The sequence below is a fragment of the Drosophila subpulchrella genome, chromosome 2R (genome assembly GCF_014743375.2).
Source record: "Drosophila subpulchrella strain 33 F10 #4 breed RU33 chromosome 2R, RU_Dsub_v1.1 Primary Assembly, whole genome shotgun sequence".
Taxonomy (NCBI): domain Eukaryota; kingdom Metazoa; phylum Arthropoda; class Insecta; order Diptera; family Drosophilidae; genus Drosophila; species Drosophila subpulchrella.
Genome location: NC_050611.1, coordinates 11,524,433 through 11,550,652, shown reverse-complemented (window position 1 = coordinate 11,550,652; position 26,220 = coordinate 11,524,433). Strand labels below are relative to the sequence as shown.

The window sequence follows — 26,220 nt, the reverse complement described above, 5'->3', positions numbered from 1 at the left end:
CAAGATTAAACACCTTTAATTTAAAAATTGTCACTCAAGTTTTAAGACATAAGGTCAATTTTTGGTTTTAATACATATTTAAAATAGTTAAAGTCCGCCAATCAAGCCTAACACTATCTTTTATCAGAGATACCTATATTTTAGAAAAACTATTTAAAAGCTTAAGTCATGTTTAATCAGTAGTTCTTTGAATCACATGCACATCATGCACATTCATCAGTTGTTCGTATCTAATCAAGCCCAGAGCCAAAATAAATCGAAGTAATCAAATTACGCCAAACCCCTATTCGAGAACCTTTATCTGTTTTAAGAAATCAAAGTAAGATATTTACGTCTAGCCTTATGCTGGTTAATAGCTAGCCCGCCAAAAGTAAACAAACTTCAAAGATAACAGCCAATATGTGTTCATTTTAGATTAGTTAAATTCTGGGCTTTACATTTACTTTATTGTTTTAGGCAACTTATTCAGACCTAAAATACAAATCTTTCTGTTCATTGCTTAAAACATTTGAATACTTTTATCTTTAACATTGTAGGCTGATAATAACATCTATATTAAAAACAAATTAAAAGGACGTTTAAAACACATTTAATTTGTACATTATTGCTTTGTTGTTATTGAGGTAGTGGGAAGCAGTTCTTAGTTTAAGGTTTTTAGCAGGAACAAATTTAAGTTAACAATTCTAATACAATTTTATTTACCAGCTCCTTTTTTAACAACGAATTCCTCTCGCGCCACCCGACGCAATGTCTTTCCATTGGGATTGGCCGGCAGCTTATCCGTAAACTGGACACCGGCGTGGAGCTGCTTTTCAATTGAGGGCAGTCTCTTGGCCACATGAGCCGCAATCTCCTCAGCGGTAATTGAAGACTCCTTTCTCTTGACCACCAGTGCACCAGCTGCATCTCCCTGTTGCTCATCGTAGATGCTGATGACACACACCTCCTCCACCTGGGGCAACTCCGAGATAACGCCTTCGATTTCGGAGGGCCAGTACTGGTTTCCCTGGTACTTGAGTATCTCCTTCTTGCGATCGATCACATAGAGCAGGTTGTGATCATCAAAATAGCCCAGGTCACCGGTGTGAACCCATCCCTCATGGTCTTGAATTCTTTGAGTCTCCAGGGGATTTGAATAGTAGCCATTCCAATGAAGACCTGTGTGGATAAAGATCTCTCCCTGCTCATTGTAACCCAGGCTCTTGCCATTTTCGTCCACAATGCGAATTCTTATACCTGGCATTGGTTTGCCTGCAGTATTGACATTACCGAGTCCGATATTATAGGCCACTCTACCCACCTCAGTCAATCCGTATCCCGAGCTCAACATTGCATTTGGACAGAGCTCCTGCATTTTTTTCAGCGTAGTCATGGACGTGAATCCACCTGCGTAGTTTATGGTCCCAATGGAGGCCAAGGCCTCCTTTGTGGCCCCGGGAAATGCGATCAGGACAGACATATGGTGAGGGAGCAATATTACAAAGTTGATCTTATACTTCTCAACGAGCTTGACAAAGTAGTCCGGTGCAAAGGGCTTATTGGTTATAATCCGTGTGCAGCCAAGCACTGTGCTCAAGAAGAAGAGTGTCAGACCGCTATACCAATCCAGACCACTGGCAGAAAATACGATTAATTCGCTGTTAACCCCACTGCAGGAAAATCAAACAATTAAGCATTTTCTACGGGTAATATAAGAAAAGGGCTTACGGGAAATCCAGGAAAAGAGATTGATTCGATATGCAGACAGCCTTGGGCAACCCAGTAGTTCCAGAAGAGCACATGATGGCCACAGTTTGTTCGCCTCCTTCTTTCAATGGTTCGGGTCTAAAAAAAAACGTTATTATTTCCAGCTTGTAGAGCTATTATTTTCAGGGTCTCACTGGTAAAACATTTCTGTTTTAGTAGGATCAAGTAGTGTTTCTATATGGGGCACTCCCTCAATGGGGTCAGTAACTGTAAAGATCTGTGGTTCCCATCCTTTAGTCGCGGAACGAACTTTCTCGTACTCCAGTCCATCGCTGAATATAACAGTTGGTTTGGTTATTGAGAAAACGTGTGCCAAGGTAGCTGTAATAAGAAATATTAGTTTGATAATGTCTGAGCTAATACCTTTTAATCACTGACCTTCGTCCGACACTGGATTTACCGCGTGAAAGGGTGTTCCATTTAACAGACAAGCTACAGCCACAGGCGTCACATATGTGGAGTTTCGCGCAGTAATGCCAATTACGTCCGGATGTTTCAGTCCATTTTTCTTCAAGATCTGAGCAATACGAACAGCCCAAGTGATGGCCTGCTCAAAGGTCAATTCCACACCGTCCGAATCGTTGATCTATATTTGGGGTGTTATTTACGAGAAGGTCTTTCGTGATCTTAACCAATTGGACTCACCTGACAAACATTCTTTGGCCAGTTCTTCATGATATTGAATATTATTTTCCCGAGAGACGTTTCATCGGTGTATGTAGCAACCCGTTGGGCTCCACTCCAGACCCGCTCCCTCGCATCGTAAGTGGTTGGTATTTCCTCCATTCTTTAGATTTATCGACGTCTTCTTTTGCAACCACAATTAATAAGCTAGATGACCCGCATCAACTGACCAACTCCTTCACGCGACACTTATCTAATCGGATACCAATTCTACACTGATCGCATGGGCGCCAAAAGGGCGTTTAATTTCTGGAGGCTGTGTCGAGTGGAAGTTTTCTCCAGATGTCTTCATCTCGTTTGCTCGCACTGCCGTCCGCTCTTCCTCTCCAACTCTCCCGTAGGTCACCGCTCCGCTCTGGAGCGCTTTAGTAAAGCTAGGCTTAAGCAGTTATATTTTCAAAGTGTCAAAAAAAAACACCCACGGACGTAGCGCAACTCCCGAGTTTTTGCGTTCTTGGATTTCCTTCAATTTCAGCGATCAAGCCACCCCGTCCCAACACTATTAAATAAGTATTATATTTCTGTAGGGTTTTATTAGGAGTACGCACCTGACAGTGGGATAACAAAATAGGTAACATATAAAAACTGTTTTTTTATTTTATTAATATAACCAAATAATTGAATTATTCTTATTCAACAATTATTTATATCTTATCAATCTAGTTCTTATTAAAATAAACGTATACCTAATCACAAAAGCTAATTAGGTTGGAGGTCTTTAAACGATTGGCTATCTAAGAAGGGTAGCGTTCTCCAACGATAAGAAAGTCAATTAAATTAACGTTTGATAATGACACGTTTTTAATTTATGAATCATTTTTGAGTTCTATTATTGGTTTTTTTTTTTTATTCTTTTATTTTTGCAAAAAAAATTGAGTCTCGTGAATATACTTTTTATCAGAATCATCACACCACAGTCCAAATTAGTTGCATGTTAGCGAAGAACATTGGTAACACTAGCTTACAAAATAATATTTTGAAACTGCCCCAAAGAGGATGATGGAAGTTTCTGTTAGAGTTGATCACAAAAAAGAAGATTAAAAAATTGTCAATAGTTAATTTTTTTTAAAATATATTTTAAGAACATTTTTTTGGTATCTCTGTGTTTTTTAATTATATCTTGAGTTGCGCTTTACCAATTTAGTTGATATATTTTTTAGTTTACAACTAAAATGCCGAATAAATGGCCACAGAGTATATTGTGAGCTACAACTCGGAAAACTTTGAATATGTGAAATATTTTCAAACATTTTCAGATTTTCAAGGCTGCAATGATGATTTATCCTCATATTTAACAACCAAAGTCCGAAACTTTTTGAAAGTATAACGTTCCTAATCTTGATCAGACAGAAATTGAAAAGGGATTAAAAGGTTTCTAGGTACAATACAATTTATTGGGCTTCAAAGGTCACCTCGTTTTAGAGGGCTCTTCTCAACCAGGGCACTCGGGCAGTACTTGTGAAGCGTTTCAAGTATCCCCTGGCACTTGTGATTAAAACTATACTCGATCGTGTGGATCGTTCAGATCTCACTTTCCCGCTCCTTTCTGGGCGACGAACACGTCGCGTGCCGTCTTTCGCATTGTCTTGCCATTGACATTGGCGGGCAGCTTGTCGGTGAACTGGACGCCGGCTCTCAGTTGCTTCTGCGTGGCGGGCAGTCGCTTGGCCACGTGGTCCACGATCTCCTTGCCGGAAATATTGGCTCCCTTGCTCTTGACCACCAGTGCCCCCGCCGCATCGCCCTCCCGCTCATCGTAGATCCCCACCACGCACACATCCTGCACCTGCGGCAGCTCCGAGATGACGCCCTCGATCTCGGTGGGCCAGTAGTGGAGACCCTGGTACTTAAGGATCTCCTTCTTGCGATCCACTATGTACAGGAAGTTCTGCTCATCGAAGTAGCCCAGATCGCCGGTATGGAACCATCCCTCGAAGTCCTGCATGCGTCGAGTCTCAACTGGGTTTCCGTAGTATCCGTTCCAGGCCTGACCCGTGTGCACATAGATTTCTCCCACCTCGTTGTAGCCCAGATTCTTACCGTCCTCGTCCACGATACGAATCTTTATTCCCGGTATAGGTCGGCCCGCCGAGGAAACGTTGCTGATTCCAATATTGATCGTGATGGCGCCCACCTCTGTCATTCCGTATCCCGAATTGAACATGGCTGTCTTGCAGAGTTCCTGGGATCGCTGCAGGGTGGCCGACGAAATCGAGCCTCCACCGTAGTTAAGATGAGTAATGGGAGCCAGAGCTTCCGGCTTGGCATCCGGACAAGTGATCAGGGCGGATAGATGGCGAGGTGGAAGAACCGCATAGTTGATCTTGTACTTCTTCACCAAGCCCACAAAGTACTCGGGAGTAAAGGCTTTGTTGCTGATAACACGAGTGGAACCGAACACGGTGCTGAAGACAAAGGCCCACAGACCCGTGATCCAGTCCAAACAGCTTCCTACATAGATAACCGACTGACTGGTGATCAACCTGATAAGATAATTCAATATTGACATCATAATTCGTGGGTAAGGTACACGGACTTACATGCTTTCCTGAATCAGAATGCTGTTGGAAATGCAGACAGCCTTGGGCAGACCAGTAGTTCCTGAGGAGCACAGGATGGCAACGGTTTGATCCCCACCTTCCTTCAAGACTTCTGGTCTACATATATGGAAGCTCGGTTAGCTACAATATAAGGCTATCCTACATCCTTTATACTCACTGGTACATCCTTTCAGTTGTGGTAGGATCCAGCAGGGTCTCAATGCCCTGGACTCCTTCAACATGTTCCGTGAGGGTTAGGATTTCCGGATGCCATCCCACCGTAGCCTTGTGAACCTTATCGTACTCGTGACCATCACAGAATATCAGTGTTGGCTTAGTGATCGAGAACACATGGGTTAACGTAGCTGCAATTTGTGTTTGATATATAGTAATGAATCACAGTTTTCCGAAAACTATACCAACCATCATCTAGCACAGGATTAACCGAATGAAATGGGGTGCCATTCATAAGACATGCCACTCCCAAGGGCATCACATAAGTTGAGTTTTTGGCTGCAATGCCAATCACATCCTTGTGGTTTAGACCTCTTTTCTTGAGGTACTGGGCTATCCGAATGGCCCAGGTGAGACCCCGCTCGAAGGTCACGGTTACTCCATCAACATCACATATCTGTTGGATTGCTTTTTAGTTACAATATTGGCCCATATACAGTCCTTTCTGGGCAGACTCACCTGACACACGTTCTTGGGCCAGTTTTTCATGTTGTTGAAAATGATTTCGCCCACGGAGGTGTCATAGTTGTACATGGAGTTGCGCTTGGCTCCGCTCCAGACATTATCCTTTTCGTTGTAGGTGGTGGGTATCATAGCCATGATGTGGTTTCCTCCAAATATAATGCTTGCCGTAGGAAAGTGCCGTTGACTATGGTTAACGCAACAGAATTCAGTTCTATTTATAAGGAGCCAGAACTGTGGGAATCCAGTCTCGATAGACACCTTGAGTGGATCCACTCCAAGTGGCTAACACCTGTACCATCTTATCTGTGCCTGCTGAAGATAGTGCAACCATAGATTTCAGCCTGGGCCATGACTTTTTTATACCCTGCTCCAAAGCCTTAAGGTACCCAGTGTCTTTAATCTAAATACATTAATCCGCCTCATTGTTCTGAAAGTCTGCGAAAATTTTCAGTAGGTTAACACCAACCATTTAACTGAAATTCCCGCTAATACCACGAACTTTGTCCACTCTACTTTATTCGCAGGGAATTAAGGTATGCTTAAAAGTGGAGTAAATATGGAAGTGGTATTCACAAAGGTACCTATCTACCTATCTAATCTTTCTCGTTCAATGCTAAATCGAAGCGAAAATCCAAAGCCCTTAAGTACCGGGGGGAACTTGCCAAATAAAACACCTGACTATCTCTGATTCAAATCACGCAAGCCTTACAATTGTCCAGGAAGTGGCACAGTAATGTGATCATTGCCCATTTTTACTACTCGTGAGATTTAAAAGCTATCATAACAAGTTTTATGGGGCTATTAATCCTTTGGTTACCTCGCATTCCTGATTAGAGGTATACGTAGGTTAAGTCTTGTTATTGTCGCCTACTGTTCGTTACTTAATCGATAGAATTCTCAGATTCACACAAACATATTTTAGCACTCAGGCTTCAATTTCTCTATAGCTTTTGGAAGATTTTCTTAATCAGAGAAAAATGTTGACCTATAATTTGGTTCTAAAATGCTCAATGGTTTCCTTGGTGGCACTATTTCACTGCTAAATGATTTTGCAGTTCTCATTTATTAAAAGTTTATATTTTATATGGCTTCTTAAAAATGTATATATTAACCAGTTGCAGATGTAACCAATATTTAAATTTTCAATCTAGTTCTTATTATAATAAACGTATACCTAATCACAAAAGCTAATTAGGTTGGAGGTCTTTAAACGATTGGCTATCTAAGAAGCGTAGCGTTCTCCAACGATAAGAAAGTCAATTAAATTAACGTTTTATAATGACACGTTTTTAATTTATGAATCATTTTTGAGTTCTATTATTGGTTATTTTTTTTTATTTCTTTTATTTTTGCAAACAAAATTGAGTCTCGTGAATATACTTTTTATCAAAATCATCACACCACAGTCCAAATTAGTTGCATGTTAGCGAAAAACATTGATAGCACTAGCTAACAAAATAATATTTTGAAAAGAGGATGATGGTAGTTTCTGTTAGAGTTGGACCCCTTGATAACAAAAAAGAAGATTAAAAAATTGTCAATAGTTAATTTTTTTAAAATATTTTTTTAAGAACATTTTTTTGGTATCTCTGTGTTATTTAATTATATCTTGAGTTGCGCTTTACCAATTTAGGTGATATATTTTTATACTCGTTACTCGTAGAGTAAAAGAATCTAGTAAGATTCGTCGGAAAGTATGTAACAGGCAGAAGGAAGCGTTTCCGACCCCATAAAGTATATATATTCTTGATCAGGATCACTAGCCGAGTCGATCTAGCCATGTCCGTCTGTCCGTATGAACGCTGAGATCTCGGAAACTTTAAGAGCTACAATACTGGGATTAGGCATGCAGATTCCTGAGATTCCTGCGCAGCGCAAGTTTGTTTCAGAAGAGTGCCACGCCCACTCTAACGCCCACAAACCGCCCAAAACTGTGGCTCCTACAGTTTTGATGCTAGAACAAAAATCTTAACTGAAATGTATTATTCTCATCAATACCTACCGATTGACCTAAAAAAAAGTTTGCCACGCCCACTTTAACGCCCACAAACCGCCCACAAACTTCAAAAAATCGTAAATATGAACGCGGATATCTCGGAAAATATCAAAGATAGATAAACGAGATTTCAGATTTAGATTCCGTAGGCTTGAGCGCAGCGCAAGTTTGTCACGCGAATATGCCACGCCCACAAACCGCCCAAATCTGTGGCGCCCACAATTTTCATGCTAGATAAAAAATTTTAAATGAAATGTATTGGTCTCGTCAATACCTATCGATTGATTAAAAAAAAACTTTGCCACGCCTACTCTAACGCCCACATCGCTTGAATCTGTCTACCGCCGGTAGGTGGCGCATTTGCTGCTTGCATATCTCCATTTTCCTTTGGTCCCTTTAGCTGAGTAACGGGTATCTGATAGTCGAGGTACTCGACTATAGCGTTCTTCCTTGTTTAGTTTACAACTATAATGTGACCCTTTAATTTTTGCGAATAAATGGTGAGGCCACAGAGTATATTGTGAGCTACAACTCGGAAAACTTTGAATATTTGAAATATTTTCAAACATTTTCAGATTTTCAAGGCTACAATGATGACTTATCCTCATATTTAACAACCAAAGTCCGAAACCTTTTGAAAGTATTACGCTCCTAATCTTGATCAGACAGAAATTGAAAAGGGATTAAAAGGTTTCTAGGTACAATACAATTTATTGGGCTTCAAAGGTCACCTCGTTTTAGAGGGCTCTTCTCAACCAGGGCACTCGGGCAGTACTTGTGAAGCGTTTCAAGTATCCCCTGGCACTTGTGATTAAAACTATACTCGATCGTGTGGATCGTTCAGATCTCACTTTCCCGCTCCTTTCTGGGCGACGAACACGTCGCGTGCCGTCTTTCGCATTGTCTTGCCATTGACATTGGCGGGCAGCTTGTCGGTGAACTGGACGCCGGCTCTCAGTTGCTTCTGCGTGGCGGGCAGTCGCTTGGCCACGTGGTCCACGATCTCCTTGCCGGAAATGTTGGCTCCCTTGCTCTTGACAACCAGTGCCCCCGCCGCATCGCCCTCCCGCTCATCGTAGATCCCCACCACGCACACATCCTGCACCTGCAGCAGCTCCGAGATGACGCCCTCGATCTCGGTGGGCCAGTAGTGGAGACCCTGGTACTTAAGGATCTCCTTTTTGCGATCCACTATGTACAGGAAGTTCTGCTCATCGAAGTAGCCCAGATCGCCGGTGTGGAACCATCCCTCGAAGTCCTGCATGCGTCGAGTCTCAACTGGGTTTCCGTAGTATCCGTTCCAGGCCTGACCCGTGTGCACATAGATTTCTCCCACCTCGTTGTAGCCCAGATTCTTGCCGTCTTCGTCCACGATCCGAATCTTTATTCCCGGTATAGGACGGCCCGCCGAGGAAACGTTGCTGATTCCAATATTGATCGTGATGGCGCCCACCTCTGTCATCCCATATGCCGAATTGAACATGGCTGTCTTACAGAGTTCCTGGGATCGCTGCAGGGTGGCCGACGAAATCGAGCCTCCACCGTAGTTCAGATGAGTAATGGGAGCCAGAGCTTCCGGCTTGGCATCCGGACAAGTGATCAGGGCGGATAGATGACGAGGTGGAAGAATCGCATAGTTGATCTTGTACTTCTTCACCAAGCCCACAAAGTACTCGGGAGTAAAGGCTTTGTTGCTGATAATACGAGTGGAACCGAACACGGTGCTGAAGACAAAGGCCCACAGACCCGTGATCCAGTCCAAACAGCTTCCTACATAGATAACCGACTGACTGGTGATCAACCTGATAAGATAATTCAATATTGACATCATAATTCGTGGGTAAGGTACACGGACTTACATGCTTTCCTGAATCAGAATGCTGTTGGAAATGCAGACAGCCTTGGGCAGACCAGTAGTTCCTGAGGAGCACAGGATGGCAACGGTTTGATCCCCACCTTCCTTCAAGACTTCTGGTCTACATATATGGAAGCTCGGTTAGCTACAATATAAGGCTATCCTACATTCTTTATACTCACTGATACATCCTTTCAGTTGTGGTAGGATCCAGCAGGGTCTCAATGCCCTGGACTCCTTCAACATGTTCCGTGAGGGTTAGGATTTCCGGATGCCATCCCACTGTAGCCTTGTGAACCTTATCGTACTCGTGACCATCACAGAATATCAGTGTTGGCTTAGTGATCGAGAACACATGGGTTAACGTAGCTGCAATTTGTGTTTGATATATAGTAATGAATCACAGTTTTCCGAAAACTATACCAACCATCATCTAGCACAGGATTAACCGAATGAAATGGGGTGCCATTCATAAGACATGCCACTCCCAAGGGCATCACATAAGTTGAGTTTTTGGCTGCAATGCCAATCACATCCTTGTGGTTTAGACCTCTTTTCTTGAGGTACTGGGCTATCCGAATGGCCCAGGTGAGACCCCGCTCGAAGGTCACGGTTACTCCATCAACATCACATATCTGTTGGATTGCTTTTTAGTTACAATATTGGCCCATATACAGTCCTTTCTGGGCAGACTCACCTGACACACGTTCTTGGGCCAGTTTTTCATGTTGTTGAAAATGATTTCGCCCACGGAGGTGTCATAGTTGTACATGGAGTTGCGCTTGGCTCCGCTCCAGACATTATCCTTTTCGTTGTAGGTGGTGGGTATCATAGCCATGATGTGGTTTTCTCCAAATATAATGCTTGCCGTAGGAAAGTGCCGTTCACTATGGTTAACGCAACATAATTCAGTTCTATTTATAAGGAGCCAGAACTGTGGGAATCCAGTCTCGATAGACACCTTGAGTGGATCCACAGCAAGTGGCTAACACCTGTACCATCTTATCTGTGCCTGCTGAAGATAGTGCAACCATAGATTTCAGCCTGGGCCATGACTATTTTATACACCCAAAAAAAAAATCGCCCTTAAATCAAGAAAATCGCCTATGAATTTGAGCCAACGGCGACTCGCCTTTATTTTAAGTAAATAATTTTCTTGAATTTATGGTTTGCCATTTCTGGAAATAATGACAAATTTTTCTTAAATGTATGGTAAATAACCTTAAAATTAAGGAAAATTTTCTTAAAATAAGAAAAAAAATATTTATTTTGTAAGATTACCTTTTTCTACATTTGAGGAATTTGGTTGGTTTTGTATACCAATTTTGGATTTTAAATGGATAAAACCGTTTCTAATTTTAAAGGCAATTATTACATGGTAATATAGTATATAAATTTTTATATTTACCTGTATTTATGTAAGATTTATTTTATATAAATACTTTTTATAAACATATAAATAACAAATGGAAAAATCCTTACCTCAGACAACCCCGGCATGAACTCGAACCCGCAACTGCTCACACCATAGCCAGACGTCTTAACCATTCGGCCACGCGTGCTTCTTGTCATATAATGACTAAAGAGGGCTATGGTGCTTTTGGTCCAGCTTTACGCATACTAATAACGTTTATCTAATCTAAACTCTTTTAACAACCGCAGGGTATACCTTGCCCCATAGCCTTAAGGTACCCAGTGTCTTTAATCTAAATACATTAATCCGCCTCATTGTTCTGAAAGTCTGCGAAAATTTTCAGTAGGTTAACACCAACCATTTAACTGAAATTCCCGCTAATACCACGAACTTTGTCCACTCTACTTTATTCGCAGGGAATTAAGGTATGCTTAAAAGTGGAGTAAATATGGAAGTGGTATTCACAAAGGTACCTATCTACCTATCTAATCTTTCTCGTTCAATGCTAAATCGAAGCGAAAATCCAAAGCCCTTAAGCACCGGGGGGAACTTGCCAAATAAAACACCTGACTATCTCTGATTCAAATCACGCAAGCCTTACAATTGTCCAGGAAGTGGCACAGTAATGTGATCATTGCCCATTTTTACTACTCGTGAGATTTAAAAGCTATCATAACAAGTTTTATGGGGCTATTAATCCTTTGGTTACCTCGCATTCCTGATTAGAGGTATACGTAGGTTAAGTCTTGTTATTGTCGCCTACTGTTCGTTACTTAATCGATAGAATTCTCAGATTCACACAAACATATTTTAGCACTCAGGCTTCAATTTCTCTATAGCTTTTGGAAGATTTTCTTAATCAGAGAAAAATGTTGACCTATAATTCGGTTCTAAAATGCTCAATGGTTTCCTTGGTGGCACTATTTCACTGCTAAATGATTTTGCAGTTCTCATTTATTAAAAGTTTATATTTTATATGGCTTCTTAAAAATGTATATATTAACCAGTTGCAGATGTAACCAATATTTAAATTTTAAACGGCGGTTGTGTCAGAACAGTCTGGCAGCTCTCCAGCCGGTCCGGCATCACTCCGAACAGCTGTCAGACCAGCTGTAGTTGCTTGCAGCCCTGGTTGCTAAAATTTCACGGCCAACAGCCAAAATTCGCGGTCATAAACGCGGAAGTCTCTAGTTTTATGTAATGTTTAGGTGACGAGGAATTATCTCCGATTTGCGCGCTAATTGTTCCACACTGCAATGTTTCCCTACCACCTCGGGGTCGTGGTCCGCTGCGCGCGGCAGAAGCCCCTGCTGCTGTGGGCGCCCGCCTGCCACATGAGTGGCCTCAGTCCGCTGAAGGAGTACCAGCAGCGCGTCAGTTCCGGCCAACTGATGACCGACGAAAGGCAGTTCCAGACGATGAAGGAGCTGGATGCCCTGTACCACAAGATCCAAGGCTATAGGCCCAGCTACAAAGTAGGAGGAGCTGGCGGTGGTGGGTTCTTCAGTTCCCTTTTCGGCCGAAAGTCCTCCGACGACGACGATCAGGATGATCCCTATGCGGGCAACCACGCCCCCCAGGGGCTGTACCTCTACGGTAGTGTGGGCGTGGGCAAAACCACGCTGATGGACCTCTTCTTCGACTGCTGCACCAAGGTTGGCACTGAATCTGATTTCCAGCAGCAAATTAACCATGAGTTTGTCTTTCAGATTGATCGCAAGCAGCGCGTCCACTTTACGTCCTTCATGAACAGCGTACACACCCGCATCCACGAGGCCAAGCAGAGGCAGGGACCTGTTGACCGGGCCTTCAACTCGGAAAAGCCCGCTCCCTTCGATCCCACTAGGCCGGTGGCTGACTTAATTGCTAGCGAGTCCTGGTTGATTTGCTTCGACGAGTTCCAGGTTACGGACATAGCTGATGCCATGGTGCTGAAGCGGCTATTCACCCACCTCTTCCGGCATGGCATTGTGGTGGTCGCCACCAGCAATCGACACCCGGAGGATCTGTACAAGAACGGCCTGCAGCGCACGAACTTCCTGCCCTTCATCGGTCTGCTTCAGAAGCGCTGCAAGGTGTCCCAATTGGACTCTATTGACTACCGGCGGATAGCTCAGTCCGGGGACACCAACTACTTCGTCAAGGGTCAAACGGATGCGGAGGGCAGCATGAATCGCATGTTCAAGATCCTGTGCGCCGAGGAGAACGATATTATCCGGCCGCGGACCCTGACTCACTTCGGGAGGGATCTGACGTTCAATCGGACCTGTGGACAGGTGCTGGACAGCACTTTCTCGGAACTCTGTGATCGCGTAAGCATATAAAATTCGACGAATATCTGACGATTACTAAAAACCTATTCCATTAGCCTCTGGCTGGCAGTGATTTCCTGCAAATCTCCCAGTTCTTTCACACCGTCCTCATCCGAGATGTGCCCCAACTGACCCTGGATGTAAAGGCGCAGATGCGACGCTTTATAACGCTCATAGATACCCTGTACAATAACAGAGTGCGCGTGGTCATATCTTCCGACGTTCCACTGGAAAATTTATTCAGTTTTTCGGGAGGTTCCAGTGACCTCTCCGACTCCGAACGTACATTGATGGACGACTTGAAAATAGTGAGTGGTCTTATATTGAACTAACCTATTTGAATACCATAACACAAAATCCCGTCTCACTTAACAGAGCGAATCCAAATCCAGTTTTTTCACCGGTGAGGAAGAGCTATTCGCCTTCGATCGCACTTTATCTCGGCTCTACGAAATGCAGAAGCGGGAATACTGGGAGCAGTGGGCCAAACATCGCTAAAACCTCATGTCACAAAGCAGTAGTTCAATTAGCGCAATTAAATTATTTGTTTTCTACCTCGGTGTCGTGGAATTTAAAAAAAAAAAGTTTCTTGTACATATTAATTTCCTATCAAAAATGCAATATTTACAATAGATGACTTTCGCAAGTATTAAAGAAGCAATAAAAAAAATAGACAAAGTTACCCAAGCGTTTATTTGTAACATTTTATATTTTAAAGATACAAAATCTACTTTAGGATTACAAAATAGTTTGTCACCGGTGATCTTGTAACTGTTTTGATCTCTAAAATTATTAGTTATACAGCGCGATCTGGCAACACTGCCATCAGCTGTTCAATAATCAAATTGATAAGAATTCCCCCAAGTTCCTTCGGTTGAGGTTCGGGAGAAGATTAAAGGTCAGGAACAAGTGATCGATTGTATCTTTAAGTGGAAATTAATCTGCAAAATTGTGGGGTTTTGACGGTGATAAGCAACATGGATGTGAAGGAACTGGAAGTAAACAAAACCCTGCCCTTTGGTGAGACAACACATGCGAACAAATTGGATAAATATATATGTATATTTAATGATTGTTTGCAGATCCCTCCCTGCTGACGGTGAACATCTCGTTGCGCCAGATCGAGGAGATCGCCATGACGGTGTCGCAGCGCTGCCATGTCACCGGGCCCAACGAGATCGCCTGGGCTCTCCGAGCTCTGATGCTGACCGATCTGACCACCTTGGCCGGCGATGATACGGCTGCCAATGTCCGCAGGCTGTGCCTCCGCGCCTGCTACCCCTTTGAGCCGCAGTTCTTCGACAAATTCTTCGATCGAGCCCTCATCCCCGAGATGCACACGGCTGCAGTGTGCGTCTATCCGGCCAGGGTAAAGGATGTGTACACAACGCTACAGCAGTACGACAAACTGGACAAGGTGGCCATTGCAGCGGTGGCCACGGGCTTTCCCACCGGCCAGTATGGCCTGCAGACGCGCCTGCAGGAGATCAGCCACGCCATCTTGGCTGGCGCCACGGAGATCGACATTGTGATCAATCGCCAGTTGGCCCTGGTGGGCGACTGGGAGGCCCTGTACAACGAGGTGGTGCTCATGCGCAGTGCATGTGGGCAGAGGGCTCATTTGAAAACCATTCTGGCCATCGGAGAGCTGGGTACCATGGAGAATGTATGAACATCATCGCTTAATTATTTTTAATATGTAGTTATAAATCCCTTGGCTCCTTTTAGGTCTACAAGGCAGCCATGGTTTGCATGCTGGCAGGAGCGGATTTCATTAAGACCTCCACTGGAAAGGAGACCGTCAATGCTACTCTGCCCGTTGGCCTGGTCATGATATTCGCCATCCAGGAGTTCAAGCGACGCACCTGCCAGATTGTGGGCCTTAAGCCAGCCGGTGGAGTTAAGACTGTGCGAGATGCGATTGCCTGGATGACGCTGGTCAACGAAACCCTTGGCATCCGCTGGCTGCGTCCCGAGAGGTTCCGTTTTGGAGCTTCCGGTCTGTTGGACGACATAGAGCGCGTTGTACGCGAGGGAGTCAAGAAACTGGAGGAGGAGGAAGCCCTCAAACACCAGCCCGTTTCTCGCGAGGCTGCTGCCGCCGAAACCTTCTGCAAGGAGCTGCGGAAGAAGAAGGAGGCGGCCCAGTAAGCGGAGCTTTAATTTAGCCTTTACTCACACGCAGTGCATTTATTGTAGCATTTTTATACAACTGACTAAAACCTATAACAAAAAACAATTCCCATCTATGCGCGACGTTCGTCCTGGACGGGAGATTTGAAGTTGAAGGCTAACTGCGCCGGAGCCGCCATCAGATCCTCCTCCGCCTGCTCCTCGCCGTGCTGCAGGAGTTCTGCGTGCGAGACCGACTCCTTGTGCGGCTGATTGTCCGGCATTTTCACCTGCATGTCCACCGCAAAGAAGGAGTCATCGAAATTTATTCGGTTGCGCTCGTCCTGCTCGAGATACATGGCCTTGGGGGCAGTGGCTCCTCCCATGGCCTTCTCGTAGGTGTTTAGCCACTTGAGATTGAGGTTGATGTGCTTGTTGGCCGCATTGAACTTCTTTGGCTTCTTCTTTGGCTTGTCCGCATAGTAATTGTGCTCTGACTTCTGCGGCGGAGGAGCAATCTTCTCCATCATCCGGCTCTTGGCATCCAGCTTGGGCTCCACATAGTCGAAGAGCGGCAAGTAGAAGTTATACGGCTGCTCCGTAGGTGGCAGCAGTCTTTGCTGGGGCTGCACTTGCTCATGCACCTGGCTACTGGCCTCCGCCATGGCATCTTCCTCCAGAGCGGGCCCAAAAATTTCGCCAGCACGCCGCAGTAGGTTCTCTAAACGCTCTATGGTAATGATGTGGGGATGGATGAGCTGGACATCGTCGTGCAGTTGTGCCCGCCGAGCCGCAGGAGGCTTGGCGACCACACTGCAGCAAAAGGCGACCAAGAGCAGCTGCAAGGATGGGATAACTTAGTCCGATTTTCACGCTTATCAGGGATTCCCTAAACTCACAACCAATAAACCATTCATGTCCAATATAATTCCAATAGCTCTTAACGAACGAATCACTTTCGACTTCTCATAGGCAGTGCTCCAATTCGACCACCTTCACTTTTAGAGATCTCACACGAAGTGAGGCCTCCTTGCAGCTAGCCAATTCATTTATACTGGCGCTACGTGCTCGAAACGGAAGCTCGGAAGTCTCCGCCATCAATGGCCAACAACAAACCAGCCCGGAGCCTGGTTGGCTGGGAGAAAACTAGTTTCCCACACGAGAAATAAATATGTAACGAGACAAACTAGACTGCATGGGCACATGTATGCACACACCAGAGCGCATAATAATGTTAATGTAACAGCGATCCCGAAGTCGATGCTGGAGTTGAATAAACTGGAACCGCCAGAGACGAACCGTTTGTCACTCATAATGAGTCCAAGCGATTGCCTGCCGCCTGGCCGTCGAAATTGTCCAATTTCAGGCAGTGGCCAGGGAAAAGTCGGGCGCACCGAAAGAGCTAGGCTGTTCAGTTTTCATTGCAAGTGCATTGACCCACACAATTATTTCCGCAGCAATGGGGACGAATGTGTGAACCCGTTTCGATTGTTTCGACTCATTGCCCGTAAAAGTGCAAGTTCAAAGCTGCAGGAAATGCTAAACGACGGCATAATGGCAAAAGTGTAACGGCCACAACTTGTTCGTTGACTCGAGATCATCGCAAAATCGTCGCCTTGTGTTCAACATATGAGGGATTTATTCAACATATCAGACATTCTCCTATCACGATTGCCGCAGTTCGGGCAGTCCCTTAATGATAACATCGAGTGCCTTCAGGTCCTTGTTGACTGTCTCGCTCAGCACCTCCATGGCGCGTTGTTGCATGGTCAGGAAGGTCTTCATCTCGTCCTCGGCCTCCTTGTCGATGGCATATTCGGCTCCTCCGTTAACGGCGAACTGATTGCGCTGCATGCGCATTTGGGAGAGCAGCTCGCTGAGGCGGCCCTTGAACTGGGTGGGAGCGGACACGACGGCCTGCATGTTCTGGAGCTTAGTGCGCATGGCCTCTTCCTCGGGTGTCAGGGAGGTGCCCACCTTGCGGGTGCACTCTTGCTTTACAATAATCTGGAGATGACAAAGCAGTTAGTTAAATGATAAATAAGTTCCTTAGAACACTATTTTCCTACCCTGAGTATGCGATGTCCGAGCTCGGCTAATTTTCGTTTATGCTCCAGAATCTTGGCTGTGGCCGTGGCGTGACGCTGTCTTAATTCCGTGAGCTCACCCTCCACTTTCTTCATGTACAAGGCATGTGTATCCGTTTCCTGCTCCTGGCACTTAACGCGCCACTTCAAGTCGTTGAAACCCACCATGGGAACTGGGATAAATTTGCTAGGATCTGGATTGTCCGAATTGGCCTGACGCCACATGCGCGGATCCACGCCTCTAGGGGGATTTTCCAGATACTCCTTCAACTGATCTTCGTCGGGCAAGACCAGAGCCAAAGCCTCTCCAATGCCAAGATTGTTAAGTTGGGGTTTCAGCGATGGCTGATTCAGGTAGTTCGAGAGTTCGGTGGCCAATATACGCTTGCTTTCGTTTGGCGCATGCTGCAACTTCTCCTCCACGTAGATCACCATCTGGCACTTTTTGTTCTCCAGCTCCTTGATGGAATCAATGTGAACCAGCATGTTTGGCTTGCTGCCAAATAGACTATGCAGAGTTTGCACCACTTGCTGCTGGTGAGGCCTAAAGTAAAGGTTATAAATACCATGGTGCGGTAAAGTACTTTAACAAACTTACTTAACGGCAGAAAGTTCTCTGCAGAAGTTGAGGGCCACCAGTCCCAGTTTGTTATCTTTGCCCGGCATGCGACTATAACCGATGGCCTTAAAGCGGCACATCACGTTCTCCGGCGTGATGTCCACCGGCGCCGCACTCTGAGAGTAGAACATCTTCCCAGTGCCCCATGTGGCCTGCAAGTAGTTCCATTTCGCCACTATTTTATCCCGGTCATCGCCAAAAATGGAAACATTTAGAATGGATTGGGCAAACGCCTCATCGGCCGAAATGGGCGCTGGCTGCTGTTGCGGCTGTCCAAGCATGAAGTTAGTGCCACCGAAACCACCAAATCCCGGCGTGACTGTTGAATTTGCTGGCTTTCCAAAGGCTGAAACACAAACCAGGTTAGGAATACCACACAAAGGCTAATTGGTTAAACAAACTCACTGGATCCAAATGCTCCGCCTCCAAAGCTAGTGGACTGGTTGGCTCCAAAGCCACCGAAAGCAGGTGCCGATGTTGTGGTTGCCCCAAAGCCTGCAAATCCACTTGCTGGCGCTGCACTCGCTGCAGGCTGGCCGAATCCACTAAAAGCCGGTGGTGCTGCACTGGTCGCTGGAGCGCCGAATAAACTGGCCTGACTCGTTGCAGGAGCTGCTCCAAATCCCCCGAACCCACCTCCGCCAATACCCGTACCAGCTGTTGTAGTTGTTGCCGCTCCAAAGGCCGGAGCACTGCCAAAGGCGGAGCCGCCAAAGCCAGGAGTTGATGTGGCGGCTCCAAAGGCCGGAGCAGCTGCCGGGGCACCAAAAGCCGGAGCAGCAGCGGGTGCTCCAAAGGCGGAACCTGCTCCAAAGGCAGATGTAGCCTGTTGCGTGCCAAAGGCCGATGTCTGTGCGGCCTGTGTTCCAAAAGCGGGTGCTGGCTGGCTGGCAGCGGCTGGTGCTCCAAACGGCGATCCAAAGAGGCCACCAGTTGCTGAGCGGGGCGATAAGAAGACAGAAAAATGGGTCAGTGTTTTGGAAATTAGGCTTCCGCCCTGAGATCTTATCTCCGATTTCGGGTTTTCAATTTCTAAGCTGCGCCCTCAGTTCGACTCGAACAGTGGACGCCTTCTGGTCGTGGGAAATGGCTGTGGTCTATATTTTGCTAATCCTCGTGCTGGGTTTCGTGGGATATGTGGCCTATGTGGTCCACAAGAAGGGGTGAATATCTGGCAATGCTGTAGTTCTAAAACCCATTCACTGCTTTTTTCTAGCATCGATCCCAAGGACATTCGCATCCACAGCCTGCAGGACGCCAAGAAGCTGCTGCGGCCACCGCCAAGTGGAATCGGACCCCACAAGTACCTGGAGAAGAGGGCATGAGGTTTTGTTTACGGCAACTCACTCTTGGTCGGCGTGCTTGTTGCTCCCAGCGACGTGTTGGCTCCGAAGAAGGACATGATGAGGGAATCTTATGAAGAATACGTTGCCAAAGAATTTGGTATGCCTTTCCTAAAGGCTGACTTGCTAACTCTCTGTTTTAGTTCAATAAAAATAGTCTTAATCCTAATAAACGTAAAATTTTGGCGCTTCTGATAGGATAGGGATGTGATATTTTCGATATATTTTATAAAAAGGAAATAATTATATCGTTATATTTTAAAGCAAAGCAAACTTGATCAATTTTAAGGTTTGTGCTGTTTTGTCAAATTAATAAAATAAATAAAACATTTCTTTTGATTTTTGGTATATCAATTTAATATTTATTTATTTACAAACTGCTTGCTTAAAGTTAAAACTAAAGCAACAGGGGTAGGCAGCCATAGCTACTTAGACTTTAGGCTGGCTTAAAGTCTATAGTTCAATTTTCTAATCGGTTCTTAATTACTAAGGGTATAATATATTTAAGTAAATTAAATTATATGTATCGATGTTTAAAAAAATTAGACTGTATCGATGATTATCCGGGCCTGCTCTAAGTATCGATAGTTTTAGCTTTGACCACGGACTTTTAGTACTTTTGAATTTGAAATTTGGCGGTAAAATTGTTGATTCTCAATCAATTAAGGTTCATCTCCATAAATATTCGCTATTCCACCTGAGCTCACAATTTTCAGTTTTGTTTTCTTTCAATTTCAAGGAATTCGACGATTTTTTAAAATATGGTAATTCCAATTTTTCCAGAGCGCTCTAGAGGCTTTGATATAATCCCAACACGCCCTTAATAATTTCTCTTTTTGGGCTTGTTCTTTTCTTTATTGATACACTTATAGCATAGCATAGTATAGATTTTGGTTATCAATAGACATACACCATATACAAATTTCTTTGAAATTATTCCAATTTAATTGCAATAACATTCAAAATCATCGCAACCTCTGCTCACCAGATCCAAAGAGATACATTTATATATCAATTACAAATTCGTGTCGCACATTGGCAAATATTTTAAAATTCACAAAATTAACAGGGAAACTAATGTTACGATCCGAGGGTTATAGCCCGATTTCGATATCGCTCTCGCCAACTATTTATACAAGTCATTGTCGCGACGATCTGTTTTTTGTAGCTTCTTGCTAGTTCGATTGCAACTCGAGATATGATTTTACTGCGAGTTGTGTGTTAAAAACTAAGGTGCTTTCATTTCTGATTTACTGCTTTGGAAGTTAGTGGTCTTCTTAGATCGGCTGATTCGGATTCGAGTATATCGCTCTCTTCTCTGGCTAATTCTGATGCTTTTAATCGTTATAATTATATATGTATGCGTACGCATATATGCTCGTTCTACAACTAGGTTTGTGTTAACAAAAACAACAAAATTATAACAGTTTTGTAAATGGAAATACATTGATAGTTTGCGTTTTTATGATTGGATGAGTATGTTGATTTTTTGGGGGAAAGGATCGAGGAGGGGGAACATGATAGGATAGGAAACGTGGACAACAACGGGAGGAGCTAGTGAACGAGCGAACGAAAGGCGCAGCAGCCAGCTATTCTCACACACTCGATATACGTAGCCGTATATATCTCGATTGATTATGCACTGGCTATATAATATATGTAACATTTAGATTAGTATGCGCGTGTTTTATAAAGTAGACAATTATACGTTCTAGTGGCCTCCGGAGTGCTCGCTACCTTCGCTCCCACTTCCTCAGAAGACGAAGCGGTTGATGTTCATGCCCAGTCCGTTACCACCGCACCCTCCGGACGGCGGCGGCGCCTGATCGTCCTCGTCGCCATCGCCACCGAAGGTATGCCGGCTGACGAATCCATTGCCGTGACCTCCACTGCCGCGCTTAAAGCGTTGCATCCGTAACTCCTCGTTGTAAACATGGTTGTCCTTCCTAACGTAGTCGCGCAGCTGGCGCGGCAATTCCTCCAGCGTTAGTGGCGGCGAAAGCGGCAACGAGACCACCTGGTGGCTCGATCCCGATCCTACACTCGAACTGCAGCTGGCCGAGGCTCCGTTGGACTCGTTGGAGCGGCCGCACATCTTGTAGAACAGGATGTAGGGCGTGTTGGGCGAAGTGAGGTTGTGCATCTCCTCCGGCTTTGAGTGGGTAACTAAGTTATCATTGAACTTGTACCAGTTCTTCGTTTGATCGGCCGCAAACGTAAAGTAGTGACCGGAATCCATGCTGTAGCCGGCGTGCACAACTCCGGCATACAGGTCGTAGTGCACCGTAGACATCTCCTGCAGCGAGTCCGAGGCAGACATCTTTACGGTGACCTGCAATGCAAAATTGTTAGTTATCATATTAAGTGGAAACAAATTTCAGATACTAACGCTCTCATCGTGAAACACCTTATGCATCAATTTGGTACGGAAGTGGTACTTCTGATCGTACTTGAATTGCTTGAGCGTGAGAATCAGGTTCCTGGGCGCCTGGGTGACCCCGATATGGCGCTCCGCATCGCATAGCTTCTTGCATTGTGGACAGAAGTATTGATTGTCACCGTCCAGCTTCTCTGGCGAGCAGTAGTACTCGATGAGGTCCTGCACCGAGTAGTTGGTGGCTCCACAATCGTCCTTATCATCGGGGAAAGACAGCTGCAGTTCCCGGAAGCTGTCCTCGTTCCGGCTCTCCCAGCCGCAGCTCAGACATCGGTAGGTGGTGGACAACTTCCCGGCGAACGTCTTGTCAATGGTGGATGGCGGCTTCGTGGGAGTCGCCGGCTGTCCTTGTTGCTGCGAGCAGTTTGTGCCTTTGGTGGGTGTCGCGGGAGGAGTGGGAGTCAGCTTGTGACTACAATTGCCACTGCTGCTACCGCTGCTAAGCACTCGATCCTTGCTGTTGTACGGGATCACGCCGCTGGTCACTATATCCTCGCTCAGCGGGGCGGGCACGTCATCGATCGCCGCGCTGGTCTTCGGAGCAGCCACATTGCGGCCAGCGGATGAGGCGCTGTTGATCTCGTGCTCGTGCAGCAGGTCGAGCAGATATCCTAGGAACTCGGAGCTGTCCTGTTGAAGGCCGGGTGTAAAGCCTGGCGGTCGGGTTGCATTTAGCACTCGTGAGGGCGTTAGTTCGTAGCGCAGCGAGTGGTGCATTAGGGCGATCTGCTGCTGCACCTTCATGAGCAGCGGTGAATCGCACTCGATAAGCAAGATCTGCCTGCTGAAGCTGCAAGAGGACAGAGGGTATAAATTAAAATGGGTATAAAGAATAGAATTGAGTTGTAAACTGTGGCTTCCATGAAATTATTAGTACATGCTCATTTAAACAAAAAATAAGTGGCCTTGCTGATTGATTGCGTTAAGGGAAACTGACATCTAAAACCAGCTTGTAAACATAAAGCCCAACCAACATAAATATTTATTTTGAACCTCTAAGCTTTCAACAGAACAGCAAATTCAACGTTTTTCAAGGAACCCCTATCTTAGAATGAGTTATTGTTAAATAAAAATGCCTGAATTCCCCCTATTTCCATATAAGGTCGCTTAAGCCCATTACTTACTCGCTGGTCATGGCCAGTGCCTGAAGTACACTGTTCATGTAGCAGGTATTTCCCAGGTTCACCAGTCCGACCCTCGCATTCCGTCGACCCCACGGCTGGGCATTCTCGTGCATTGCTCGCGCCAAGGCCACGCAGTTCGGAGAGGGCTCGTACTGCTGGAGAGCCTTCTTGGCGGCGACATAGAGGTCGTCTTGATCGTAAAAACGAAGCATAAGTGCGCTGGTAAGGTCCACCAGCTGCTGCAGACAGTTGCGTGTCTCCAGGCCGATCTCGTCCATGGTGGTAGACTGACTCTTCATATACTGTAGCACTACGGGGATCCTAGGCAAGATCTAAAAGCAGAAAAACCAAGTGTCAATTATACAGTGGAAAATACATGTATTTCAGCTAATTTCACCTTGTGGAAAACCTCGGGCATCTGATTAATCGTCGACAGCATGCGGAACACCACCGGGGCGGCCTTTGGTCGCAGCGCTGGGAAGAACATCACATGGAACAGCTTCTCGATGTTGTCCAGCGCAATCTCGTCCAGCAGCACCCGCTTGCCCTGGTCCCGCAGCCCATCGAGGAGCGCCAGCACCCAGAGGTTGAGGTTGCTGCAGAAGGTGCAGTAGGTGATCCAATCGCAAAGCAGATTCACCGTCTTCCGGATGCTCGAGTCCTGCACATTTTGCTCCAGCAGCGAGTGCACCGCCTCGAGGATCTGGTTGGAGTCGAACAGCTGGAACACAATGGCCACGGCGCAAGAGGGCGGCGGATCGAATGGGGACTTGGTGATCAGCTCGTAGACGACGCGCAGGTAGAACATCTGGTGATACTTCTCGTTGCGCGTGGCCAGAAAAGCGCCCACCTGGCACACGTCCTCCTTTAGATGTGGAGAAGAGGCCCTCTCCCGTGGGATCTCTAGACGGGCCAGATCCACGATGGCCCTCTCGCAGATGGCCATCACGTTGTGGCCCTGCTCCGGCAGATCGATGCTATGGAGGTGGGCCAGCAGGGTCTTGATGTCCCGCTTGCCAGGTCGGTTGGAGTTCAGGGTCTCCCCGGCTGGCGAACCCGTGCCCATGCCCTCGGGCGCTCCGTTCTCGTCGGGTATCTTCATCCCATTGGCGGACATGGGGGGCTTGATGTTGGGCGGCATGCCACCGCCCGCTCCTCCGGCATTCTCCGAGGCGTCGCCCGCCTCGCTGTTGTTCTGCTTGACGGCCATCTCGCGCAGTAGTCGCCGGGCGTGGGAGTGGGCGCGAGTGCGAGTGCGGGCGTTGATGTGGGGGACGCGAAGGCTGGTGGACCACAGGGCCGACTGGAGCTTCCAGCTGCCGGGGGACGGAGGCTTCTGCTTGCCTAGCGCCCGAACACTGCGGCTTTTTCGATGCCTGCGACTCTGAGCGAGGAGTCTGAGCCGCGTGTCCTTGAACCGCGCTCCGTTACGTGTCGTCGTTACGATGTGCCTGCGACCTTGCGACGGGTCTCGAGTGCGCCTCGATCCCTGCCCGATCCCGGCCAGAAACTGCGCCTGCACCACCAGCACTTCTGCTCCGCCGAGTCCTAGACGAATGTGCTGCACGGAAGGGTCGGTGGCCCGTGCCACATCTATGTCCCTTTTTTCGGGGTTTTCCTGCTCGTCTGCGGCTCCGATTCGATGCGCTCGCGTTGGCCCTTCGACTGGGTAGCTCGGATTGATGCGATTTACCCTAATTACTACAATTTTGACTGTTTTTCAACGAATTCTTTGTGATATTTTTTCGGATTTGTTAATGTTGTCTACTGAGTCAGTGAAAGCGTTATCGAGACGATCAGACGGCATGACGGGCAGGCTGACTCTGCACGATAGTGCAGGGGTGTAAGTTATTAATCGTCAGGGCTGCCAGATCGCCACAAGCCCGCTTGAACGTGCCAAGGCCGCTCTGAAGGCGTTGCCCGGTGAACGACAGCAGTTCACTGCGAATGGCCAATGATATTTGTTTTGACTCGGCTTTTGAACATTTCTGGAAATAAACGCTAATTTATAGATAGTTTATTAAGATATTAATATAAAAACACACACGATGCATCCTGGGCAAATCGATGTCAACGAGATCACCGGCTATTGGACATTTCTGCTTAGTGTGAGTGCTTTAGTTGGTTTCCTAGTTCAAAGACCTCTAACTTGGTTATATGTTTATGTCTCAGATTGATTGGAAGGATCCGTGGCTTATTGGCTTAATATTGGTGCATATCCTGACCACCACCACTGCGCTTCTCAGCCGGAACAATACGAACTTCCAGGTTTTCCTCTTCCTTGTGCTGCGTACGTGTTCCTTGCGATTTCCCCGATATCTCCATTAGAGCCTCTGATTTTTGATTGTGCCCTATCTTCCTCAGTGCTGGCGGTCTATTTCACCGAGAGCATCAATGAGTACGCGGCTCAGAACTGGAGTTCCTTCTCCAAACAACAATACTTCGATAGCAACGGCCTTTTTATCTCGACAGTTTTCTCAATTCCCATTTTGCTCAACTGTATGCTGTTGATTGTAAGTGAAAATCATTGTAACTTAGGGAGTACTTTAGTTATCTTTCTTTCGTTTTTTCAGGGCACCTGGCTGTACAGCTCCACGCAGCTAATGGTCACTTTGAAAACAGCCCAACTAAAAGAACGAATTCGAAAAGAACGCCAAAATAAGGCTGATTCCGCAGCGGCAGCACAACATGGCAAGACGGAATAGAATATAAGTTTAGACTCTAGGCAGTTGAAAACATAAGCAGAGCTGTGAGAATTGTACTTTCAGGATAGCATAATCAAAGATGTTGCATTGTAGGCTTCAAATAGAGTTTGCTGCCATTTAGTAATAGTTTTCTGCAAAGCTTGCGGCTTACGATAATAAAATTCAATTTAATGTGATTTAACAACACCCTCTTTGTTACTAAAGCCAATTTTTGTGATAAAAACTGGTTAAAATGAGCTAAACTAATTAAGCAGTGATGAATAGTAGTAATGCATTTTTCAAAATATCCCAGTTTTTCACCAAAAACATCGAAAGTATCTTGACATTTCTGTTGAAACGAGAGCGTTAAAATCCATTATAACAATTCTCAAAACTGCGTAAAATTAAAAATTGCTACAATAAGAAGATCCAAAATTCCCGCTGCCATTTTCAAATCTTACCCGCTTAAAATCAGGCGTAGTAATGCAGTTTTATAAATAGCCCATTTATTTACAAAAAACATCGTTAGTATCTTAGCATTTCTGTTAAAAGGAGAGCTTCAAGCTTT

General features: G+C 45.8%; 10 protein-coding genes across 10 annotated transcripts; 4 read left to right on the top strand and 6 right to left on the bottom strand.

Annotated features, from left to right (window-relative positions):
* Positions 1–573: 573 nt before the first annotated feature.
* LOC119551857 (4-coumarate--CoA ligase 1-like) lies at positions 574–2,646 on the bottom strand. Its single transcript, XM_037861434.1, has 5 exons — positions 2,392–2,646; positions 2,125–2,332; positions 1,881–2,067; positions 1,708–1,824; positions 574–1,649 (listed from the first exon to the last, which is right to left on the bottom strand). Exons 1-5 carry the CDS (start codon positions 2,530–2,532, stop codon positions 695–697), a joined length of 1,608 nt encoding a protein of 535 aa, XP_037717362.1. The 5' UTR covers positions 2,533–2,646; the 3' UTR covers positions 574–694.
* A 1,148-nt stretch (positions 2,647–3,794) lies between these two features.
* Positions 3,795–5,847, bottom strand: LOC119549977 (luciferin 4-monooxygenase-like). Its single transcript, XM_037858376.1, has 5 exons — positions 5,664–5,847; positions 5,394–5,601; positions 5,149–5,335; positions 4,971–5,087; positions 3,795–4,913 (listed from the first exon to the last, which is right to left on the bottom strand). The coding sequence occupies exons 1-5, from the start codon at positions 5,802–5,804 to the stop codon at positions 3,959–3,961; spliced, it is 1,608 nt and encodes a 535-aa protein (XP_037714304.1). The 5' UTR covers positions 5,805–5,847; the 3' UTR covers positions 3,795–3,958.
* A 2,501-nt stretch (positions 5,848–8,348) lies between these two features.
* On the bottom strand, positions 8,349–10,391 carry LOC119550208 (luciferin 4-monooxygenase-like). The gene is made up of 5 exons (XM_037858757.1): positions 10,218–10,391; positions 9,948–10,155; positions 9,703–9,889; positions 9,525–9,641; positions 8,349–9,467 (listed from the first exon to the last, which is right to left on the bottom strand). Exons 1-5 carry the CDS (start codon positions 10,356–10,358, stop codon positions 8,513–8,515), a joined length of 1,608 nt encoding a protein of 535 aa, XP_037714685.1. The 5' UTR covers positions 10,359–10,391; the 3' UTR covers positions 8,349–8,512.
* Positions 10,392–12,061: 1,670 nt separating this feature from the next.
* On the top strand, positions 12,062–13,916 carry LOC119549795 (putative ATPase N2B). The gene is made up of 4 exons (XM_037858061.1): positions 12,062–12,589; positions 12,644–13,246; positions 13,303–13,554; positions 13,622–13,916. The coding sequence occupies exons 1-4, from the start codon at positions 12,191–12,193 to the stop codon at positions 13,742–13,744; spliced, it is 1,377 nt and encodes a 458-aa protein (XP_037713989.1). The 5' UTR covers positions 12,062–12,190; the 3' UTR covers positions 13,745–13,916.
* A 54-nt stretch (positions 13,917–13,970) lies between these two features.
* Positions 13,971–15,485, top strand: LOC119549796 (deoxyribose-phosphate aldolase). Its single transcript, XM_037858062.1, has 3 exons — positions 13,971–14,266; positions 14,329–14,912; positions 14,975–15,485. The coding sequence occupies exons 1-3, from the start codon at positions 14,224–14,226 to the stop codon at positions 15,395–15,397; spliced, it is 1,050 nt and encodes a 349-aa protein (XP_037713990.1). The 5' UTR covers positions 13,971–14,223; the 3' UTR covers positions 15,398–15,485.
* Positions 15,437–16,962, bottom strand: LOC119549797. Its single transcript, XM_037858063.1, has 2 exons — positions 16,258–16,962; positions 15,437–16,197 (listed from the first exon to the last, which is right to left on the bottom strand). The coding sequence occupies exons 1-2, from the start codon at positions 16,273–16,275 to the stop codon at positions 15,493–15,495; spliced, it is 723 nt and encodes a 240-aa protein (XP_037713991.1). The 5' UTR covers positions 16,276–16,962; the 3' UTR covers positions 15,437–15,492.
* Positions 16,963–16,974: 12 nt separating this feature from the next.
* On the bottom strand, positions 16,975–19,637 carry LOC119549794 (probable nucleoporin Nup54). Its single transcript, XM_037858059.1, has 5 exons — positions 19,412–19,637; positions 18,470–19,000; positions 18,044–18,410; positions 17,428–17,989; positions 16,975–17,365 (listed from the first exon to the last, which is right to left on the bottom strand). The coding sequence occupies exons 1-5, from the start codon at positions 19,464–19,466 to the stop codon at positions 17,024–17,026; spliced, it is 1,857 nt and encodes a 618-aa protein (XP_037713987.1). The 5' UTR covers positions 19,467–19,637; the 3' UTR covers positions 16,975–17,023.
* Positions 19,033–19,414, top strand: LOC119549798. Its single transcript, XM_037858064.1, has 2 exons — positions 19,033–19,227; positions 19,281–19,414. The coding sequence occupies exons 1-2, from the start codon at positions 19,151–19,153 to the stop codon at positions 19,387–19,389; spliced, it is 186 nt and encodes a 61-aa protein (XP_037713992.1). The 5' UTR covers positions 19,033–19,150; the 3' UTR covers positions 19,390–19,414.
* Positions 19,638–20,240: 603 nt separating the features above from the next.
* LOC119550021 (ubiquitin carboxyl-terminal hydrolase 35) lies at positions 20,241–24,296 on the bottom strand. The gene is made up of 4 exons (XM_037858445.1): positions 23,366–24,296; positions 22,969–23,300; positions 21,797–22,634; positions 20,241–21,739 (listed from the first exon to the last, which is right to left on the bottom strand). Exons 1-4 carry the CDS (start codon positions 24,176–24,178, stop codon positions 21,161–21,163), a joined length of 2,562 nt encoding a protein of 853 aa, XP_037714373.1. The 5' UTR covers positions 24,179–24,296; the 3' UTR covers positions 20,241–21,160.
* Positions 24,297–24,897: 601 nt separating this feature from the next.
* Positions 24,898–25,854, top strand: LOC119550022 (transmembrane protein 18). Its single transcript, XM_037858446.1, has 4 exons — positions 24,898–25,076; positions 25,141–25,258; positions 25,333–25,481; positions 25,542–25,854. Exons 1-4 carry the CDS (start codon positions 25,017–25,019, stop codon positions 25,671–25,673), a joined length of 459 nt encoding a protein of 152 aa, XP_037714374.1. The 5' UTR covers positions 24,898–25,016; the 3' UTR covers positions 25,674–25,854.
* Positions 25,855–26,220: the final 366 nt, after the last annotated feature.

Bases quoted from the DNA above. Each gene is read 5' to 3' on its own strand.
- LOC119550021 (XM_037858445.1), bottom strand. From the start codon at position 24,178: ATGGCCGTCAAGCAGAACAACAGCGAGGCGGGCGACGCCTCGGAGAAT. The intron at 22,635-22,968 runs GTAAGTAATGGG...GTCCTCTTGCAG, and splicing joins GCACTGGCCATGACCAGCGA to CTTCAGCAGGCAGATCTTGC. The intron at 21,740-21,796 runs GTTAGTATCTGA...TTTGCATTGCAG, and splicing joins AGGTGTTTCACGATGAGAGC to GTCACCGTAAAGATGTCTGC.
- LOC119550022 (XM_037858446.1), top strand. From the start codon at position 25,017: ATGCATCCTGGGCAAATCGATGTCAACGAGATCACCGGCTATTGGACA. The intron at 25,077-25,140 runs GTGAGTGCTTTA...TTTATGTCTCAG, and splicing joins ATTGGACATTTCTGCTTAGT to ATTGATTGGAAGGATCCGTG. The intron at 25,259-25,332 runs GTACGTGTTCCT...TATCTTCCTCAG, and splicing joins TTTCCTCTTCCTTGTGCTGC to TGCTGGCGGTCTATTTCACC.
- LOC119549977 (XM_037858376.1), bottom strand. From the start codon at position 5,804: ATGGCTATGATACCCACCACCTACAACGAAAAGGATAATGTCTGGAGC. The intron at 5,336-5,393 runs GTTGGTATAGTT...CACAAATTGCAG, and splicing joins TAATCCTGTGCTAGATGATG to CTACGTTAACCCATGTGTTC. The intron at 4,914-4,970 runs GTAAGTCCGTGT...TTATCTTATCAG, and splicing joins ATTCTGATTCAGGAAAGCAT to GTTGATCACCAGTCAGTCGG.
- LOC119551857 (XM_037861434.1), bottom strand. From the start codon at position 2,532: ATGGAGGAAATACCAACCACTTACGATGCGAGGGAGCGGGTCTGGAGT. The intron at 2,333-2,391 runs GTGAGTCCAATT...CCCCAAATATAG, and splicing joins GGCCAAAGAATGTTTGTCAG to ATCAACGATTCGGACGGTGT. The intron at 1,650-1,707 runs GTAAGCCCTTTT...ATTTTCCTGCAG, and splicing joins TCTCTTTTCCTGGATTTCCC to TGGGGTTAACAGCGAATTAA.
- LOC119549795 (XM_037858061.1), top strand. From the start codon at position 12,191: ATGTTTCCCTACCACCTCGGGGTCGTGGTCCGCTGCGCGCGGCAGAAG. The intron at 12,590-12,643 runs GTTGGCACTGAA...TTTGTCTTTCAG, and splicing joins TCTTCGACTGCTGCACCAAG to ATTGATCGCAAGCAGCGCGT. The intron at 13,555-13,621 runs GTGAGTGGTCTT...CTCACTTAACAG, and splicing joins TGATGGACGACTTGAAAATA to AGCGAATCCAAATCCAGTTT.
- LOC119549796 (XM_037858062.1), top strand. From the start codon at position 14,224: ATGGATGTGAAGGAACTGGAAGTAAACAAAACCCTGCCCTTTG. The intron at 14,267-14,328 runs GTGAGACAACAC...GATTGTTTGCAG, and splicing joins AAACAAAACCCTGCCCTTTG to ATCCCTCCCTGCTGACGGTG. The intron at 14,913-14,974 runs GTATGAACATCA...GGCTCCTTTTAG, and splicing joins AGCTGGGTACCATGGAGAAT to GTCTACAAGGCAGCCATGGT.
- LOC119549794 (XM_037858059.1), bottom strand. From the start codon at position 19,466: ATGTCCTTCTTCGGAGCCAACACGTCGCTGGGAGCAACAAGCACGCCG. The intron at 19,001-19,411 runs GTGAGTTGCCGT...CGCCCCGCTCAG, and splicing joins AACAAGCACGCCGACCAAGA to CAACTGGTGGCCTCTTTGGA. The intron at 18,411-18,469 runs GTGAGTTTGTTT...TTTGTGTTTCAG, and splicing joins AGGCGGAGCATTTGGATCCA to CCTTTGGAAAGCCAGCAAAT.
- LOC119550208 (XM_037858757.1), bottom strand. From the start codon at position 10,358: ATGGCTATGATACCCACCACCTACAACGAAAAGGATAATGTCTGGAGC. The intron at 10,156-10,217 runs GTGAGTCTGCCC...GCAATCCAACAG, and splicing joins GGCCCAAGAACGTGTGTCAG to ATATGTGATGTTGATGGAGT. The intron at 9,642-9,702 runs GTGAGTATAAAG...CCATATATGTAG, and splicing joins ACAACTGAAAGGATGTATCA to ACCAGAAGTCTTGAAGGAAG.
- LOC119549798 (XM_037858064.1), top strand. From the start codon at position 19,151: ATGGCTGTGGTCTATATTTTGCTAATCCTCGTGCTGGGTTTCGTGGGA. The intron at 19,228-19,280 runs GTGAATATCTGG...GCTTTTTTCTAG, and splicing joins TATGTGGTCCACAAGAAGGG to CATCGATCCCAAGGACATTC.